The 20,032-nt window shown below is 42.1% G+C and overlaps 1 protein-coding gene across 1 annotated transcript; it reads right to left on the bottom strand.

Moving 5' to 3' along the window:
- Positions 1-1,123: 1,123 nt before the first annotated feature.
- Positions 1,124-2,089, bottom strand: NPBWR1 (neuropeptides B and W receptor 1). The gene has a single exon (XM_069960042.1). It carries the CDS (start codon positions 2,087-2,089, stop codon positions 1,124-1,126), a length of 966 nt encoding a protein of 321 aa, XP_069816143.1.
- Between the last annotated feature and the right edge of the window lie 17,943 nt (positions 2,090-20,032).

The following is a 20,032-nucleotide window of genomic DNA, read 5'->3' on the forward strand; positions in this document are numbered from 1 at the left end:
TCATTCACTTGGGGTTCCAAGCAAGGAACTCCCTACGGTGGTGTTTATATGTCATAATCAGACATTTGGAACAGTGTTATCTTAATAAAACAATCTCTTAAGACTTTTGTTACAAGACAAAAATCACCAGTGATAATATAGTTACATAGTTATCGTTTAACAAAAAACATCTAATGTTATATATATATATATATATATATATATATATATATATATATATACACACACAGTATACGCAGAGTTACTGTACTGTCTTGCTTTGATAAGCAGCATGCAAATTAAATAGCATATTGTCTTTGTAGGAGAAGACAAGCATTGCACGTACATATAAATTCTTATTACGTTTCATATGTCTTATTATTGAAATTAAATGTTTTCATTAAGGCTTTAATGTGCATTTTGCATGCTGGCAAACACACTGAATCTTATGAAGTCCTTGCTGCAGACAATTATAGTAGACTGCAATTTTACCATTAAAGACAGCAGTTTTTATTCTTCACAGCACTTCTGAAATCACATACTGTGCAAGCAGATGATTAGCCATACATGTTCAGTATACAGGCTACATACATAATTAACACTGAAATCAAGCAAGGCACTCAATATATTTATTTGGCATTGTTTTGTTCGATCCAATAAGACTTCATTTTAACACTAGGTATTTACATAAACATTGAAATTATTCCATTATTTTCCAGCAACGACCATAAATAAATTTTTGCAATACATTAACAATACAGCATACATTATCAATCAAATTGTGCAAGGATTAAGAAAGCCCCATTGTCCCAAAGTTATAATATATTACTTGTTAAACATTGTTCAAATATAGCTTATATAGCATACTGTATTACATAAAATGCATGACAAAGATCCAAGTGCATTCCAACCAAGAAAACAGGGAACCAGCAAAGAGTTACTGGGACCTGTTGTATGAATATCTATCTCACAATGTGAAGGCTGTAGCTCAACCTTTTGTATTACGCAGTTAGGCTGCTCCATCTGAGACCTAAAGAATCACATACATCTCAAAAGCAGGAGTAATTGTTAAGATAGTGACATAGGTTATGCAGCCAGGTAATGAGAATGATATTTTATATGACAGGACTTCCATATACATTCTTCATGATGACCTGCATTCTACTAGTTTCCGAAAGCTTTTCCTGAAATTGTCATCTAAAAATGCATACAGGAATGGATTGAGGCAGCTATTGGCATAACTCAAGCTGGTGATAAACAGAGAAATCCCAATTACTAGTGGAGTCTGTGGGATGTCTGTGGTTAAGGCCACCACAGTGCTGAGATGATAAGGAGTCCAGCAAAGCAAGCATACTGCTAAAATGATGGCCACCATGAACGTCACTTTTTTCTTAGCTTTATCTAAGGCTTTTGCATTGGTATTCAGTCGCATTCTTCTCAATTTGTAAAGCATCATGGTATACAAGATACATATAGTTGACACAGGTATGGCGAACCCCATAATGAGGGTATAGATCCTACTCATCTGCCACCACAAACCTTCAGGATTTGGGAAAACAAAAATACACTGAGTTCGACCATGTTCTTCGTGAATCTTGGCAAATATAACAAAAGGCAGAATTATGATGGTTACAAAAGTCCATACACAAAGGCTGACGATTTTGGCAGCTCGATAGGTCCGGAAGGAAAGTTTCTTCGATTCTACAGTTGCAACTACCACAAGATATCTGTCAATGCTCATTACAGTGAGAAAGTAAAGGCTGGAAAAGGTGTTATATTCATCAATGGAGATGATCAATTTGCACATAAACTCTCCGAAGGGCCACTGCAGCAATAAGTAGTCAACTATATTAATGGGTAAGACCAGTGTGAAGAGTTCATCTGCTATAGCCAAGTTCAGGATGAACATGTTGGTGACAGATTTCATTTTTGGAGCTTTGAGGATGACGTATATGACAGCAGTGTTCCCAGTCAATCCAACTGCACAGATAATAGAGTAGATGATGGGTAATGCCAGATAGAAGTTAGGAATGACCTGTGATATTGATCCATTCAGCCACTCTGACCTTCTTGATAAATTTGTGAAATAATCCCCTGATACGTTTTCCATCTTCCAAACAGAAAAGAGACATGTTACTGAATACATTCCCCATGCCTTCTGTACAAATAATAGTAGATCTTATTACTTGGTGCCTGCAAAGATTACATCTGACCTTGCTCTTCCATGTCCTATATTATTACATATCCTACATAACTCATATTATACTGATAGTTACCAGAATGTAACATCATGTGCCTATATAAAATTAATATAATCATATGCTACATAGAACAGACTACAGCTATAAAGTCAGGGATGTTTATTTTTAGAACTAAATGACAAAAATCTCCAAGAAATCTCATTAAATATTGATCTTAGCTAAACATTCTTCCAATTTCCTGCAGAGACAATTAAGCCAATGGAGAACATGTTCTTACCTTAGTGCTTGTCTTAGGAGTCACTTCTTTGTGTTTTCCTCAGGTTACAGAAGCCTTTTGGCTGCATTAGGTAGAATGGAACTGAAGCGGAGTGCAGAGAGATGCTTGAAGCTGAATTTCTGATCTGCTCTTGAGCTCTCTGCTTCTTTCCATAGCAATCCAGTGGTGAAGAACAGCTCCCTCCCTCCTTTCCCTTCCCCTCTTTTTCCAATCTTTTTTAGTCGGTGCTAATAAAAAAGCCCCAATCCCATTACATAGCAGCACTGATGTGTGGTTTATTTCCCCCGGAACAGTACTTAGAGGTGTCAAAACATTGGTCCAATTCTATTATATTTACCCATTAGAAAATGGTCAATTTTGCTAATCTAGAACAGTGCTAAATTCCGAACCAATGAAGGGAAGTATTAATTAATAATGGGACAAAATTATTTCCTGCAGCAGCATACGGCTCCACACAAGCCGCACATGTCCCAAGAAACTGTTAAACATTAATAAGTTCAGACAATTCCAGTTAATGTTACATAATTGAAGGATGACATTGCCATTTAATAAGCTAATTTGTCATACAGTACTTCTATAAAATGCACATGGAAATTTAGTAGTGGAGGAAATTTACTTTTATTTGTAATCTGGTGGTTTATTGCATTATTAACGACCAAGTTTTAAACTTGAAAAACACAGAGGTCGGACTGGGAATACAGCACATTCATGACTGCCGGCACCAATGTAATAATAGAATCACACTGCAGATAACACTGTCAGGTTACTTTAGTAATATCATAAAACTGCAAAAAAAGTAATAGTGGGAAAAGTTAGTATACAAAGCAGGAGAAAGGAAAGTATGGCAGAAACTCAATCTGCAACACAAACTGGTATTTTAGTGGCTACAATTAAACAGTAAATAATAAAGTGAGCAAGGTTAAGAGATGAAGATGAAGAAGGCTGAGAGATGAAGATAAAGAAGGCTGAGAGATGAATATGAAGAAGGCTGAGAGATGAAGATGAAGAAGGCTGAAAGATGAAGATGAAGAAGGCTAAGAGATGAAGAGGAAGAAGATGGTTGAGAGATGAAGATAAAGAAGGCAGAGAGATGAAGAAGGCTGAAAGATGAAGATGAAGAAGGCTGAGAGATGAAGAGGAAAAAGAAGGTTGAGAGATGAAGATGAAGAAGGCAGAGAGATGAAGATGAAGAAGGCAGAGAGATGAAGATGAAGAAGGCAGAGAGATGAAGATGAAGATGTCCTGCGATAAAGAGCCAATAAGTGAGAGTGGGGGGGGGGGGGGTTTGCTGATTGTAAAACCTTACAACCAAAGATTCGTTCATCTGATAGGCAAAGTGAACTTTAGAGCACAGTTTTGGATATACATTAAGCTACAAGGTCTGGAATTTTCAGGACTGAGCCATTTTGCCGTCAAGATGATTTGCCGTCAACCTAGAATTGTTCTGCCAAGCCACAGAACCTGATCTAGACTCCAGAAAGAAAGTTCAGGAGATACACAGACTGCAAGCCTGAAACAGGTTAAATTCCATTAAAAATCTCAGCTCAGAATAGTGTAATATAAGGACAGTTTTATCGGGTGTGAAAATACATACTCTGATGGCAACAACCTCTCCAGGCCTGTGGAGGCAGGGCAATTTTGGATGTATATATAGAGGGATGGGACACAAACAAAAATAATTTACTTAGACATTCCCTAGTGAGTAGCTCATTTGCAAAAATGTTTTATCCCTGTATAAGGCTTTAAACCACTGATGTGATGTATATGTCCTCCCCAAAGCTACAAAAAGCAGATACCTTCTTATTATTGAATCTCTGGCTGCCAGCCCTAGATTGTTTTTAGTTCCTACAAGTACTAGTTTCCTTTCATCAAAAATCCTTGGCTTGTGCATTTCTGTGCAGATTATAGTGTACACTCTGTTTATTACTATGAGTAAACTATGGCTTGTATCTCTCTAGTAGCTTTTCTTATCGATTTCCCAATTGTTCAGTTCTTGTTTCTTCTTTGTTACCCTGTTTTTTAGTACTTTGAAATGGATGCTGTTTAAAGCTGGGTTCACACTACCCTTTTGCAATCTGTTTTTTGCAAAAAAAAACAAACGAAAAACTGTGTGCATCCGTTTTTGAGGGACACAAAAATGAGGTTGACCACATTTTTGTGTCCGTCACAAAAAAACGGATCTGTTTTGATCCGTTTTTTATTTTTATTTTATTTTTTATAATGGAAGTCAATGGAAAAACGGATCAAAACTGATGCACAAAACTTCATCCGTTTTTTTTTCTATCCACTTCTCACACGTTTCTGTGATCGAGTTTTCTGCTCTACCTTGCTTCTCTGGGTCCTAGTGCCTTCTTGTTGTTTCTGCTTTTGTTTCTCTAAAAATGAGTCTAGGGTGTTCATAAGAAAATTTCAAGAACAGAGAGGTTAAGTACTCTGATGTTAGGTTAGAAGGCAATGTAAAGGGAAAGTTAGCTAGGGTTAGTCCTTCGTATTCTTTTCTGCTTCATCTTGTTCTTTATTATTCCTCACTGATACCATCACAATTCGTTTGGGATATCATTCATTTATTGATGTATATGTTCATCTATTAGTGATTTGCTCTTTTCATTTTCTTACCCCACAGTATTGATAAATGCTGTGTATTTGTTTCTTGTGACTGCCTGCTTGTCATACTATTCTGCTCTATTGTGAGTCCTCAGGGTTTGTAAATACTGACAGCTGCAGGACCCATTTCTGCCATCTAGTGACCAGCCAGCATTATTACACACAAAGGGGGATATTTACCAAAGGGTGTAAAATTTAGACTGGTGCAAACTGCCCACAGCAACCAATCACAGCTCAGCTTTCAGGAAAGAGGAGCTGTGATTGGTTGCTGTGGCCAGTTTGCACCACTCTAATTTTACACCCTTTGATAAATATCCCCCAAATGTTTTTTTTCTTTCTGAACATAAAGAAGGTTTTGCTAAGAAGAAGCATAGTTTTGGAGTTGTAAAATAGTGACATACCTTTTTTGACACTGATTGTAAAAAATAAAAGTAAAAATGGAAAAGCATGAAAAGTAGGAAAAATAGTTGAAGAGTTCGACTGTTCCTGATGATATTTTTAGTCTTAATTGGATATTTTTCTTATAAGCAAAACAAATGAAAGAGATAGTTTGAAATCGTTCTTTGGCTTAACCCCTTAAGGACCGCGGGCGTAAGTGTACGCCCCCAAAACCTGTGCCTTAACGCAAACGGGCGTACATTTACGCCCGCGGTTTCCCCCGATCGCTGCGTGTACACACGCAGCGATCGGGGAAGATGGCCTGCTATAATGTATAGCAGGCCATCCCTGCTTGTCGGCACGGGGGGTGATTAACCCCTCCCGTGCTGACGATCGCCGCTATTGGCTGATCAATTCAGATCAGCATATGTCGGCGGAAAGCAATGGCGGTCAGTGCTGTCCGAGGACGACACCGACCGCCATTACTGTTAAAAAGTAACGGTGGCGACGGTGCCACGTCTCGATCACGGCGATATAAGTACCCCATGAAAGGGTTAAATACCTGCTGTGGACACCTCAGCGAGGTAGCTGAGGTGTCCACAGCAGGTATTGACCCATACTCACCGGATCCAGCGTCCCGATCGCGTCTTCCGGGTTCCGAACGCGTCTTCCGGGTTCCGAACGCGTCCTCGTCTTCGTCGGCGTCTTCGTCTTTTTCCGGCGGTCCCCATCGGTAATCATCGGCTCCAGTGTCGTCAAACTTCGGCTTTTTCCGGAATTGGCGTTCTACTGCCCCCTAGCGGCTGATAAGTGTATATAATATACATATCAGTAGCTATAGGGTTGAAGAAAGATTTTTTTTTTCCCAAATTTTTTTTTCTATTTTCCGCACCCTATCGCCGCTGAGTGCTGATCAGCATCGCACGTAAGTGCGCCGCTGATCAGCAACTCCTACTTTTTGGCGTAGAGTGTTTTTTTCCTATATCCTACAGCCACGGTCTGCTTATAAGTGCCGCACATAAGTGCGGCATTTATCAGCAACTCCTTTCTTGGCGTAGTTTTTTTTTACACTACACCACTACATACCCCATATACCAATCCCCGTATAAAGATGGCCCCCAGGGTGTTTTCGGTGTCGGACGCATACGCTATTATTGCCTCCGACACCGAAACAGCCAGTGAGGATGAATGGGGGGGTCCTTCGTTCCTTCATTCATCCTCATCATCCAATGACGTATCTGGGGGTAGCGTAGCGTACGCTGCCCCCCAGACACGTCTTTTCCGCCAGTACCATCCCAATAAGAGATCACGGTATGGCGTGAAATTCTACAAACTCTGTGAGAGTACCTCAGGATACACTTACAGATTTAGGGTACGTGCACACTGCGGAATGGAGAAGGATAACCCTTTGTGCATTCCGCAGCTGGCACCCACCGGCAGACTGATGCGGGCGTGCGTCTCCACCCGTGTCATAGACTCCATGTTATGCTTGGGCGGATTCCATCGTCCGTCCAAAGGATGAACACATTTGACGGAGAGCGGAATCCGCCCGTGCATAGAATGGAGTCTATGATACGGACGGAGACGCGCGCCCGCATCAGTCTGCCGGTGGGTGCCAGCTGCGGAATGCACAAAGGGTTATCCTTCGCCATTCCGCAGTGTGCACGTGCACTTAGAGTGTATGATGGAAAGGACACCCGAATCCAGCCCCCAGATGCCCCCCCATCCTCGGAGTTAGTGGGGAGATTGTTCGGGAACTGATCTTCCCACTGCTGGATAAAGGTTACCACCTGTACGGGGATAACTTTTAAACCAGCACCCCCTCTTCCGGTCCCTCGCTGCCCTGTAGCTTGCGGCACGATCCCAACATATCAGAAGTAGTAATAGCGCCCTAATATTTAGCAGCCATGGAGCGGACCCAGCGCTTCTGGATATGAAGGACCCCGTATCGCACCAGGACAACATTTTCCAGGTGACGTCCCCCACACTGGAAAACAGGAGACCCCAGAAGAAGTGCAGAGTGTGGTGTAACAGGGGGATCAGGAAGGACAACATTTTCCAGTGTGATGCCTGTCCTGATCACCCCGGCCTCTGCATACTGGATCGCTTCAAGGCGTACCACACGTCATTGGAGTTCTACATTATCTAAATTCTGTCCCTTATTCCTATTTCAGGGGTCACCTTGATCCAGGGATTATTCTGATCGCCATTATGGAGTCGGGAAGGAATTTTTTCCCTGTGATGAGGCTACTGTCGTCTGCCTTACGAGGGTTTTTTGCCTTCCTCTGGATCAACACAGGTTGAGTTTGATGGACACCTGTCATTTTCAACCTTATAAACTAATAATTGGCCTAATACCCCCAAATAAATTAGAATTGTCCCTTTTTCCCCAGCTAAATAGGTATGGCCGCCATTCCCATTAGAGGATGCCATGATGCAATTACAAAGCCTCAGTGCGGCCAGGACAGTAGAAACCCCCGACAAGTGACCCCATTCTGGAAACTACACCCCATAAGGAATCTAACAAGGGGGGCAGCGGGGATATGGCCCCCTGGTGACGGCCACATTTGGGACGTGAAAATGAAAAAAATTGTATTTTTTATTTTCACGGCACATGTTCTACATATGTGCCTGTTACCAGTGGGGTCCATATGCTCACTGCACCCCTTGTTAGATTCCTTATGGGGTGTAGTTTCCAGAATGGGGTCACTTGTGGGGGGTTTCTACTGTCCTGGCAGCACAGGAGCTTTGTAATTGCGACATGGCCTCCATCCTCCATTCCAGCCTCTAAATGGCACTCTGTCCCTTTGGTGGCTTGCCCTGTGCCTATATGGCACATTATGTCCACATGTGGGGTATTTTCGTACTCAGGGGAAATTACCCTAAACGCTTTGCGTTTATTTATTTTTTTAACCCCTTGTGGAAATGGAAAAAAATCAAGGCTAGACCAACATTTGGTGTAATTTGTTTTAAATTTTTACTCTAAATCATTAACCCCTAGACGACCCTGGATGTAGGGTTACGTCATGGAAGTCTGTCCCCAGACGACCCATGACGTAACCTTACGTCCTGGGTGTTTTTCCCGCTATGAAGCGCGCTCCGGAGCGGAGCGCGCTTCATAGCAGGTGGGGGCCGGCTGCAATCAGCAGCCGGGACCTCACCGGTAATGACACGCTGCAGCGATCGCGCTGCCGCGTGTCATTAACCCCTTAAACCCGCGGCGCGACCGCGGCGTTTAAGTGTAAGTGACAGGGGGAGTCCCCTGTCACTTACCGATCGGGACCCCCGCAGTGTGACTGCGGGGGTCCCGATCGTTGAAACGGACTGCCGGAGGTCTCTTACCTGCCTCCGTACGGTCCGATCGGCGATCTGCTGCACTAAGCCTGCACAGGCAGGCTCAATGAGCAGATCGCCGATAACACTGATCAATGCTATGCCTATGGCATAGCATTCATCAGTGTAGAAATCAAAGTACTGTATGTAGAAGTCCCCCAAAGGGACTTCAAAAGTGTAAAAAAAAAAAGTTCAAAACTCTAACACACTACCCCAAAACCCCTCCCCCAATAAAAGTCTAAATCACCCCCCTTTCCCATTATATAAATAAAACATATAAAAATGAATAAATAGATAAACATATAATATACCATAGCATACGTAATTGTCCGATCTATTAAAATATATAAAAGCGTCATTGCGACCGGTAAACGGCGTACACGAAAAGAGGGGAGAAAGTGCGCAGATTACCGATTTTATGTTACATTATATATTAAAAAAAATCAATAAAAAGTGATCAAAACGTCCGATCTTCACAAATATGGTATTAATAAAAACTAGAGATCATGGCGGAAAAAATGACACCCCATACAGCCCCGTACGTGAAAAAATAAAACCGTTATAAGCGTCACAATAGGCCCATTTTATTAATATTTAATTGCCAAAAAAAAGGATTTCATAAAAAAAATATATATATAACATTAGAGAATCTGTGTAACCTGCATATGGTTGTGTTCGGACTGACCTATAGAATAATAGTGTCATGTCGCTGTTACCATATAGTGCATTACGTAGACACAGGAACCCCCCAAACGTTACCATATTGCATTCTTTCTTACGATTTCATCTATTTATATCTTCATAAATAATATATTTGGAATTCCATCATACATGTTATGGTAAAATGAATGACGCCATTACAAAGTACAACTATTCCTGTAAAAAACAAGCACTTACATGGCTTGTAGATAGAAAACTGAGAGTGCTAGAGCTCTTAGAAGGGGAGGAGGGAAAAACGAAAGCACTAAGATCAAAATTTGCGCGGTCCACTGGGTCATTTTGGGCCTGGTCCTCAAAGGGTTAATCTTGTCTTGATTTTTTTCATTTTCACAAGGGGCTAAAAAATAAAAAAAACAAAATTTGTAGAGCAATTTCCCCTGAGTACGGAAATACCCCACATGTGGACATAAAGCGCCATGCAGGTGCAGGGTAAGTCTCCAAAGGGAAGGAGTGCCATTTGGTTTTTTGAGGCTGGATTTGGCTGAAATGAATTTCGAGGGGCCATGTTGCATTTAAAAGGCCCCTGTGTTGCCAAGACAGTTGAAACCCCCACAAGTGACCCCATTATGGAAACTACACCCCTCAAGGAATGTAACAAGGGGTGTAGTGAGCATATGGACCCCACTGGTGACGGGCACAAATATGGAACAATGTGGCGTGAAAATGAAATATTACATTTTTTACACTATAATGTTGGTCTAGCCTTGAATTTATTATTTTCACAAGGGGTTGAAAGAGAAAAAAACACAAAAAATGTTTAGAGCAATTTCCCCCGAGTCCGTAAATACCCCACATGTGGACATAAAGCGCCATGTGGGTGCAGGGCAAGCCTCTCAAGGGAAGGAGCGCCATTTGGATTTTGGAGGTTGGATTTGGCTAGAATGGATGATGAACGCCATGTCGCATTTACAGAGCCCTTGTGCTGCCAGGACAGTGGAAACCCAACACAAGTGACCCCATTCTGGAAACTACACACCTTAAGGAATCTAACAAGGGGTACAATGAGGATATGGACCCCTTGATGACGGGCCGTGAAAAAATGAAATTTTTCACTTTCACCTCACATTGTTCCACATTTGTGCCCGTCACCAGTGGGGTCCATATGCTCACTGCACCCCTTGTTAGATTCCTTGAGGGGTGTAGTTTCCAGAATGGGGTCACTTGTGGGGGGTTTCCAGTGTTTTGGCAGCACGAGGGCTCTGTAAATGCGACGTGGCCCTTGAAATCCATTCCAGTGAAATCCAGCTTCCGAAAGCCAATTGGCGCTCCTTCCCTTTGGAGGCTCGTCCTGTGCCCGCTTGGCACTTTATGTCCACATGTGGGGTATTTCCGTACTCGGGAGAAACTGCCCTACATGTTTTGTGTTTTTTTTTTCCTTTTATCCCTTTGTGAAAATGAAATATTGAAGTCTAGAACAACGTTTTAGTGTAAAAAATACTTTTGTCTTTTTTCACGCCATATTGTTGGGAAAATCTGTGAAGCACTTGTGGGGTCCAGATGCTCACCGCACCCCTAGTTACATTCCTTGAGGGGTGTAGTTTTCTGAATGGTGTCCCTTTAGTGGTGTTTTTTAGGTTTTGGCACCCCAGAGCCTCTGCCAAGCTGAAGTGATACGTTTAGAAATGACCAAATATAACGGAGCCATTGAAATGCACTAGGCGCTCCCTTATATCTGAGGCTTGTGGTTGCGTCAAATAGCGCAATAGGGTCACATATGGGGTATTTCTATAAACTGCAGAAACGGGGCAATAAATATTGGGGTGCATTTCTCTGGTAATAAGTTTATAATTATGAAAAATATTGGATTACAATAAAATCTCTGCACAGAAAATTTAAATTTTCAAATTTCTTACACACTTAGCTTTTATTTCTGTGACTCCCCTAAAGGGTTAAAAAACTTTCTGGATCTGCTTTTGCAGAGTTTGGGGGGTGCAGTTTCTGAAATGGGGTGCTTTGTGGGGCTTTCTAACATACAGGCCCCTCAAATACACTTTAAACCTGAACAGGTCCCTAAAAATATCTGATTTTGAAATTTTACTGAAAATTTGGAAATTTGCTGCTAATGTTTTACGCTTACTATTGTCTAAAAAAAATGAAATATAGTTTAATAAATGCTGCCTACATAAAGTAGACATGTTGCTAATGCTATTTAATATATAATTTATGTGGCATAACCATTTTCTGTATAAGCAGAAAAGGTTTAAAGTTGGAAAAATGCATTTTTTCAAATTTTTTCACATTATTTGGTTTTTTTTCATAAAGATTTGTTATGAGTATCGACTCCAATTTACAAGAAATGTGAAGTACAATATGTCACAAGAAAACAATCTCAGAATCAGCTGGATAGGTAAAAGCATCCCGAAGTTATTAATGAATAAAGTGACACAGGTCATATTCATAAAATTTGCTCCGGTCCTTAAGGCCATTTTAGGCCCGGTCCTTAAGGGGTTAAAGGAATATATTAAGGGGTTTATTCCCATCTCAACTACTTTGGGTAAACTTTTAGGGCTCGCCAAGTTTGCTAATACATTAACTTAGCAAAGTTGCCTCCATATATATTTTTAAGTGGTAGCACTAACAAAAGGTAAAAAAAAAAATGTACAGGTGCAAACAGGTGTTGTCCCGACCAGAGATCATGCATTGTAATCCAAGAAACAGTCTGCAGCGCTCATTCCAGTTTGGAAGTATATTTCATCAAACGAATAGGTGCAACACAGCAAATATAATATACATATACACACCAGCCACATCACTGCTTTTAGCACCTTGTTAGCTCTGTGCATCAAGGATCCCTCCTACCTGCCAAATGCCTTCTTATCTTATGGTACTGTACGCAAATCAGGCATCAGCACAGTGCCAGCCTGCTCTGTCTAGAGCCCCTATTCCATGGGCCGTCTGACAGGAGCAAACAAGCGCTATTAATGCTCATTTGCTCCTCGTTCCCCGCTCGCTGCTACCGCTATTTCACGTGGCAGCAGCGAGCTGGTGAGTCAGGGGGGGGGGGGGCGCGCGGAGCTGCGGGGGGGGGGCTGCCCGGGGGATCGCTGATCATCTGGGCAGCCCATAGGATACAGCAGCGTCTGCTGCCGACGCTCCTATTCCACGTAGCGACGGCAGCAGATTGTTGCTGTATCAGTCGTTTGTCTTTCAACATGTTTGAAAGACAAACGACGCAACAATCAGCCGACATGAACGATGTTGGCTGATCATTGCTGTCAATTCTACGGGACGATTATCGGCCGTAACGGCCGATATCGGTCGAATACAGCCGATAATCGTTCCGTGAAATAGGCCCTAAAGCAATGTCCTTTCTCTATCGCTATTGTATGACAAATAGTGTGCGGTGTGGATTGTCAGGATCTGGGTAACAATATAGATAGTCAGAGTGTTACCACAGTGTTTTTTTCAGACAAAAACCAACTAACATGACAACCGTAGTTGACTGTTTTGCAAAAGGTAAGTATACAAGTATTCAAAACGTAGTTAGCTCTGACCTGTGAAAGTCCTATAGGGCAGTGTAAATGGTCAGTATGCAGCCCTATTGAGTCCCTGCCTATAGTTTGATTGGACCGGCATCCCCTTAGCCAGGCGGGACTGACCCTACATCTATGAGTTAACAGTGGCAATAAAAGCATAAACTGTCAGTTTAGGGTACTAGGCTTGGGTGTGATAGTCAGCCTAGACCATAGAATATTTTTTGTGATGCAGATACAAGTCCCAAAGCAATAAGTTAGAACTGTAGTTAATGTTCATCCAAAATGCAGTCAATGCAATGACGTATGGACTGCCGATTGACCCTATGCTGTCATCCGACGCGTTTATCCCAGTCTGTGACGCTGGGTTCCTCAGGGATTGGATGGGTCAACTGTATTTGATGTGCAGCTAGTCAATTGGTCACTGATATGCAATATCACACCCAAGCCTAGTACCCCAAACTGACAGTTTAGACTTTTATCGCCACTGTTACCTCATAGATGTAGGGTCAGTCCCGCTTGGCTAAAGGGACGCTGGTCCAATCAAGCTATAGGCAGGGACTCAATAGGGCTGCATACTGACCATTTACACTGCCTTATAGGACTTTCACAGGTCAGAGCTAACTACGTTTTGAATACTTGTATACTTACCTTTGGCACAATTTTTACACTATATTTAAAAAATGTTATGTTTCATCTTTTTATAACAGTCAACCACAGTCATCATGTTAGTTGTTTTATGGTAGGACATAGCAGACAGGAGGAGGGCTTTGAAGTAGATGTCCTATTATTGAAGTAATGAAAAGGAAGTTCAGGGGTATTGCTGACAAACAACCCAGTGCTGGCACTGCACCCTAAAATGGGGAGAATCAGAAACAACTGTGCACCATAAGAATAATAAAAAAGGAGCTAAGTTATACACTCCACATAAAAATTAGGGTTCGTAAACAAACAAACCAACCAATTTTGGCTGCTTAGTATTACAATTGCACACAAATAAGGAGTCCATAGGGTATCAGTTACGTGGTCAATTGAAATGCACAATGCTGGCTTCTAGCTTACTAGACATAATAATAAATCAGATGGTCTGTCCTGCACCATAACTAACATAAATGATAAAGATGAGGTATTAGTTTCTATTTTGATCTGCAAGCTTGCTACCCTGATCAAGGATCCTTACTGTCTTGTGAGTACCTACATAAGCAATACAAGTGGAAAATTGGATCAAATTTACTTAAACAGAAAAGAGGTAATATTTATTGATACAAGGTCATGTTATAAACCAATTCCCAGCAGGATGCAGACAAGCTGAGGGAAGGTTGTTGGATTAATAGATTTTCTTCCTGGCTTGGGGGAATTCACAATTGTCGCCGCAAGCATACCTTGTTATAGACATTGTTAAGGAAAGAAGACAAGATATTGCTCTATTTTCTATAATAGTAGTTAGTAACGCCATCTGGTGCAGGTGCTTTGAATGGTTTAACAGAACAAATTGCCTTCTTAGTTTCAGCCATTGTGGAGAAGGGACAGATTGTACCTGGAAGCCAGTGATAATAGCCAGGTCTAGGGGAGATAAAAATAGTCATTTCTTGCTGGGAAGGCAATGAGTTTCTCCCAACTGTTGCGATTGGTGGTGCACTGAACAGCCAGACCTCGATATGTCACAAGTTTTTTTTTAAGTGACATGGACATGTTAAGCCATAAGCATTACTGTTCAGAAAGTGTGATAGAAACAGTGATGGAATATGCTATGGAGACACGTGGAGGTACCATTACAACAATAACTTACAGTCAAAGTATGGTATGGGGAAGAGGGAAGGGAGAAAAAATAGTAAAGCATAATAGTGCTAAGTTCTGCAGGTAAATAGTAATGGATAACCCATCTGGCTTCCTCCATAACAGGCCTGGATGTTGTGAGGAGGCTGAGGAGAAGTCTTTCTGCAGGAGGTTTCGGGAATGACTTTAATCTACAGTGCCTCCTGTAATTCTTCTGGATTTTTTTTGCCTTTGTTGCAACTGTTTTTGGCCTCTGTTGTTGCTTTTTCGGGTTTGCTCCTGTGTGTTTACATAAAGAACTTCCTGTTGACATCATTCTTGAATTGCAGGGGTCAGCAGTGCTGATGTCACCAGGGGTGGATTAACTTTACCATAGGCCACGGGCTGTTCAATAAGCCTGGGCCCCCCAACCCACTTTAACTATGGTGGTACTAGCGTGGTGTTCATAGTACAGGATATACTGTATAATGTCATGATGCCCTAATTTGTGCAAAATCGAAATAAAAAAGCTGCAATTTGTTTTTTTTCCGTGACTCATGGCAGAACTGTAGCCAGGGACAATACACCACTGAAGGTATAAGTCTGTTAGGGTGGCCATGGGTCCCACAGGAGTTCAGGGCCCCGGGCTACTGCCCAAAACGGACCTGTTTAATCCACTACTGGACATCACATTGATCTTTGAAAGTTTCCTGCTCTACACCATTCTCTCTGAATGTACTCCGCCTACTCTACCCTACTTTGTGTATTTTTCCCCTTCAAATAATATAGAGAAAGACTATGTTACCGCAAGTGCCTGTCAGCAGTAAGGTAGCTTAGTGTTCTAGGGTACTAGGTTCAAATATCAAGGCCATCATCTGTAAAAACATGTATTTTTTCTCTATATAGGTGCATGTATATGCAAGCACTGTAACCACCACTGTAACTCACTTATATTATTAAATAAATTATTATCCAGAGGACTGCATCATCTACTCGTTTGAGTACTACAACCCCTACCATGTACATGTTAGGAGTTGTAGTCCTGGTATAAATACACACTATACATTGTAATAGATTGTAGGTAACATGCAGTTCTAAATCACAGGGTTAAGACTATTGTACCGGCTTCTTATAAGCATTAGTGACCTTTGGAGTCAACAGCATCAGTAACCCCCCCCCCTGCTATTTATAGTTGTGTACAGTATAACTAGTACACTGTATAAATCTTTCCCTAGCAAACTGCCAGCCTGTTCAGTGCTTAGGGAAACCATTCTTTTGCTGTTTCTGTAATGTCTGCTCACATACTGTAACATCTTGCAAGCACAGTACATCAGTAATCACTTCTCCCCCACTTACCATCTATAGGAATATATAGTGATGAGCAAGCATGCTCGCTTGAGCTTGGTATTCGATCGAGTATTAGGGTACCCGATGGTTCTCGTTACTCGGACGAACATCTTGCGATACTCGAGAGAATGGCATCATCCATTTCCTGTTTTGGAACGATTTCTCAGCCAATCAACATGCAGGAGACTCTCTGGTACATTCTGCGATCACATGGGACCCATACAGTACATGTCGATAGCAGCAATTGGTTGGCCAGATCAGATGACCCTGGCATTTTGTGTCGGCGCGGCACTAGGGAGGAAATTTGCGTTTTAGTAGCAGGGATACTATATACAGAACCCAACAGCTGTTTTAAGGGCTTAAAATCTTAATTTTTTTGGAGCAGAGGAGCAGACTGTTGTGGCAAATGAGGAGGGTACCCATGCTCAATCCTTAGCTGTTGAGTGTGTATGGCCTGAACTGTCCACCCGGGGAAAGCAGCTCAACATGACAATTTTTCGTATATCCTCTCCTCCTCCTCTTCCTTCTTCAATTCTCAGCCAATAGCCAATTCTTGTTCTGCCATGCAGTGTCTGGCATAATTTTTGGGAGGCTCACCTGGTACCGCTTCTACTTTGGTCACTCTGTCCTCACTGCCATGCTGTGTCTGGCATAATTTTTGGGAGGTTCACTTGCTACCTCACTTTTAATGGTTCTCTGTGTCCTCACGTGGAGAGAACATACAAACTTCATGCAGATGTTGTCCTTGGTGGGATTTGAACCCAGGACCCCAGCACTGCAAGGTTACAGTGCTAACCACTGAGCCATTCAAATTCAAATTGAAATTTAAACTGAAATTCAAACTCAAAATCAAAATCGAACTCAAAATCAAATCAGCGGTGGAGAGAAGTGGTGAGTCACATAATACAGGAAAAATTACCCCAACTGCAAAAGTAGTCAAGGGGGTGTCGTGATCACGTGGAGAGAACATACAAATTTCATGCAGATGTTGTCCTCTGTGGGATTTGAACCCCGGACCCCTTCGCTGCAAGGTTACAGTGCTAACCACTGAGCCACTGAAATTCAAACTCAAGTTTAAACTCAAATTTAAACTTAAATTCAAACTCAAACTCAAACTTAAAATCAATTCAGTGATGTGGTGAGTGACATAATACAGGGAAAATTACCCTAATTGCTAAAGTAGTCAGGGGGTGTCAGACCCCAGCTCAGGTCAGTCTAGTAACTTAAAAAGACAAGTTATTAAGGGGGGAGGAGGGGAGCAGTCAGCTTGTCAGGAACTGACAGGGGAACACTGTCCAAGGCTTTTGACCTTCAAAGTGACCTTCAGGCCTTTGACCTTGGTCGCATGTGCCTTGCCCATCTTAGTCTGGGTCAGCACTATTGTCTTGAGGTTGACCACCAGGCTGTTGCCCAGAATTTGGTGTAATGGTGCGATTAGGCAGCCTCAGAGGCATCCATACATGTTGCCCCTGCTGTTTCCTGTCCATTTCCACGGTGTTCCGTTATGTCAGGTTAAGTTTTTGGGTGGTTCATATGCTACCTCTGTTTTAATAGTTCCCTGTGTTCTCACCGCCATGCTTTGTTAGGCTAAATTTTGGGGTGGTTCATATGCTACCTATGTTTTAACGGTTCACTGTGTTCTTACTGCCATGCTGTGTCAGGCTAAATTTTGGGGTGGTTCATATGCTACCTCTGTTTTAATGGTTCCCTGTGTTCTCACTGCCATGCTGTGTGAGGCTAAATTTTGAGGTGGTTCATATGCTACCTCTGTTTAAATGGTTCCCTGTGTTCTCAATGCCATGCTGTGTCAGGCAAAATTTTAGGGTGGTTCATATGCTACTTCAGTTTTAATGGTTCACTGCCATGCTGTTGCCCAGAATTTGGCATAAGGGTGCGATTAGGCAGCCTCATAGGCATCCATACATGCTGCCCCCTGCGGTTTCCTGTCCATTTCCGTGGTGTTTCCATCATTTTCTGAGGTTGATAGGTTTTCCCACAAGCTTCCCTGTGCCCAGCTTGGGTCCCCTGCAAAAATGCTCACGTTTCGCATTGACTTCAATGGGGTTCGTTACTCAAAACAAGCACCCGAGTATCTGGAAATATTCTTCTCGCGTGACGAGCACCCAAGCATTTTAGTACTCGCTCATCACTAGTAGTATACTGTTCAGCTGTTTAGTACACTTTCACAATCACTGTGGCATAGTAAAGATGAGAATGTGATGACTTGAGTATAATGTATGAGAAATAGCTTTGCACCATGGAGGGGGCTCTAAGGGACTCAATTACAGCAGTGAAAGAACTGAAATCATGTGAAATTATGGGTTAATTTAATATATTTTTAATAGGAATAGTTTAAGATATTTGTCATTGATTGCAGCACAGCTGCATTTAGTTATAGGGTAAGTATAAAGAGAGAAGTTTTAATGACATATTGGCATGCGGGTTGTTTTAGAATTTCATTGACTATTACTGTTGCTTTAAAAAATATTGTCTTATGATATGAACAAAGAAATCTTTGAATAAAAAATGTATATCTATTAATCGTGTGTCAACGATATGGGGGATGAGGGTCTTTGTATTTATTTACAAGAGCCCTGTGTTTAACATAATGTACAGCAATTTCCTTGCCCTTCAGCAGTCACAACCTAACATCTATCTTGGGATTTAGGGCAGGCCAAGTAGTGTGGTCAACAAAGATGCTATAAAGAAATAGCTTCAAAGACAAATATTGCAATTATTCCAGTAAGTCTAATAACACTGTAAAAGTCTACTTCTCTCAGTTGAAGAGTGGATACAGCTATATCCAATGGACAAAATTTGTAAGCTCTCTTGACTCCAGACTGAAGGCCCCATTCCACGGGCTGTATAGAGGAGCAAACGAGCGCTCGCAGCGCTTGTTAGCTCCTCGTTCCCAGCTCGCTGCCACCTCTATTTAGCGCTGAGTGAGGGAGGGGCAGGGGGGCTGCCTGGGTGATCAATGATTGTCCGGGCAGCCCATAGGATACAGCGGCATGTTGAAAAACAAGCGACTGCAACGATCAGCCGACATGAACGATTTCGGCTGATCGTTGCACTCTATTCCACAGGACGATTATCGTCTGTTGCAGCCGATATCGGCCGAATACGGATGATAATCGTTCCGTGAAATAGGGCCTTAATGCATTGTAACAAATTATCAGATAACATCTGTGCTGTTCTGCTGATTTGTTAAGCTCATAGTGGATTGGAGGTCTGGACTGAATGTGTCAAATGCACTTTGAGGCTGAAAGTAGAAATAGTTAGGTACAGGTTGGATCATTGACGTAGCTACCACAAAGGCAGACCATGCCACTGCTACGGGGCATGTGCACTAAGGGGGCCTGCAGGCCTGAACTGGAACTCTCACAGTTAAATGCTGCAGAGTTCTGACTGACAGAGCAATAACTCAAAAATCAACCGGCGACAGCAGTTCAAAGTGAAAAAACGTGATGCTTTTATTCACATCCTACTTCCGCAACGTTTCGGCTGGTTCTCAGCCTTTCTCAAGCGTAGGTTGCGGAAGTAGGATGTGAATAAAAGCATCACGTTTTTTCACTTTGAAGTGCTGTCTCCGGTTGATTTTTGAGCAGTTGCATCTGGACGGAGGGGTCCTGTCTGGTGAGACGAGCACTCTATATTTATTGTTTCTACCTAGGACTTTGGCCTGTGCTGTTCCCTTGAACTGTTATTACATACGATTACCCCGGAGCGAGCACGGTAGTTTTTTCTTTTTCTTTTTTCCACATTTTTTGCCAGTTATGGTGAAGGTTGTGGATTGATCTATTGTGAATTTATTGAGCTTGTGATTCTTTTGTACCAACATGGATGTCACATCTGAAGTATTTGCCCATTCTAGTCAGGATGTTGAGAGGATCCTGGGTAGACTACGCTGTGATGCTACGTTTTTGAGTGCGGTGGACATTGATAATGTCAAGAGAAGATGGGAG

This window comes from Dendropsophus ebraccatus, chromosome 2, assembly GCF_027789765.1.
Source record: "Dendropsophus ebraccatus isolate aDenEbr1 chromosome 2, aDenEbr1.pat, whole genome shotgun sequence".
NCBI lineage: Eukaryota > Metazoa > Chordata > Amphibia > Anura > Hylidae > Dendropsophus > Dendropsophus ebraccatus.

Excerpts from the sequence above, each read along its gene's own strand:
- NPBWR1 (XM_069960042.1), bottom strand. The coding sequence starts at position 2,089 with ATGGAAAACGTATCAGGGGATTATTTCACAAATTTATCAAGAAGGTCA.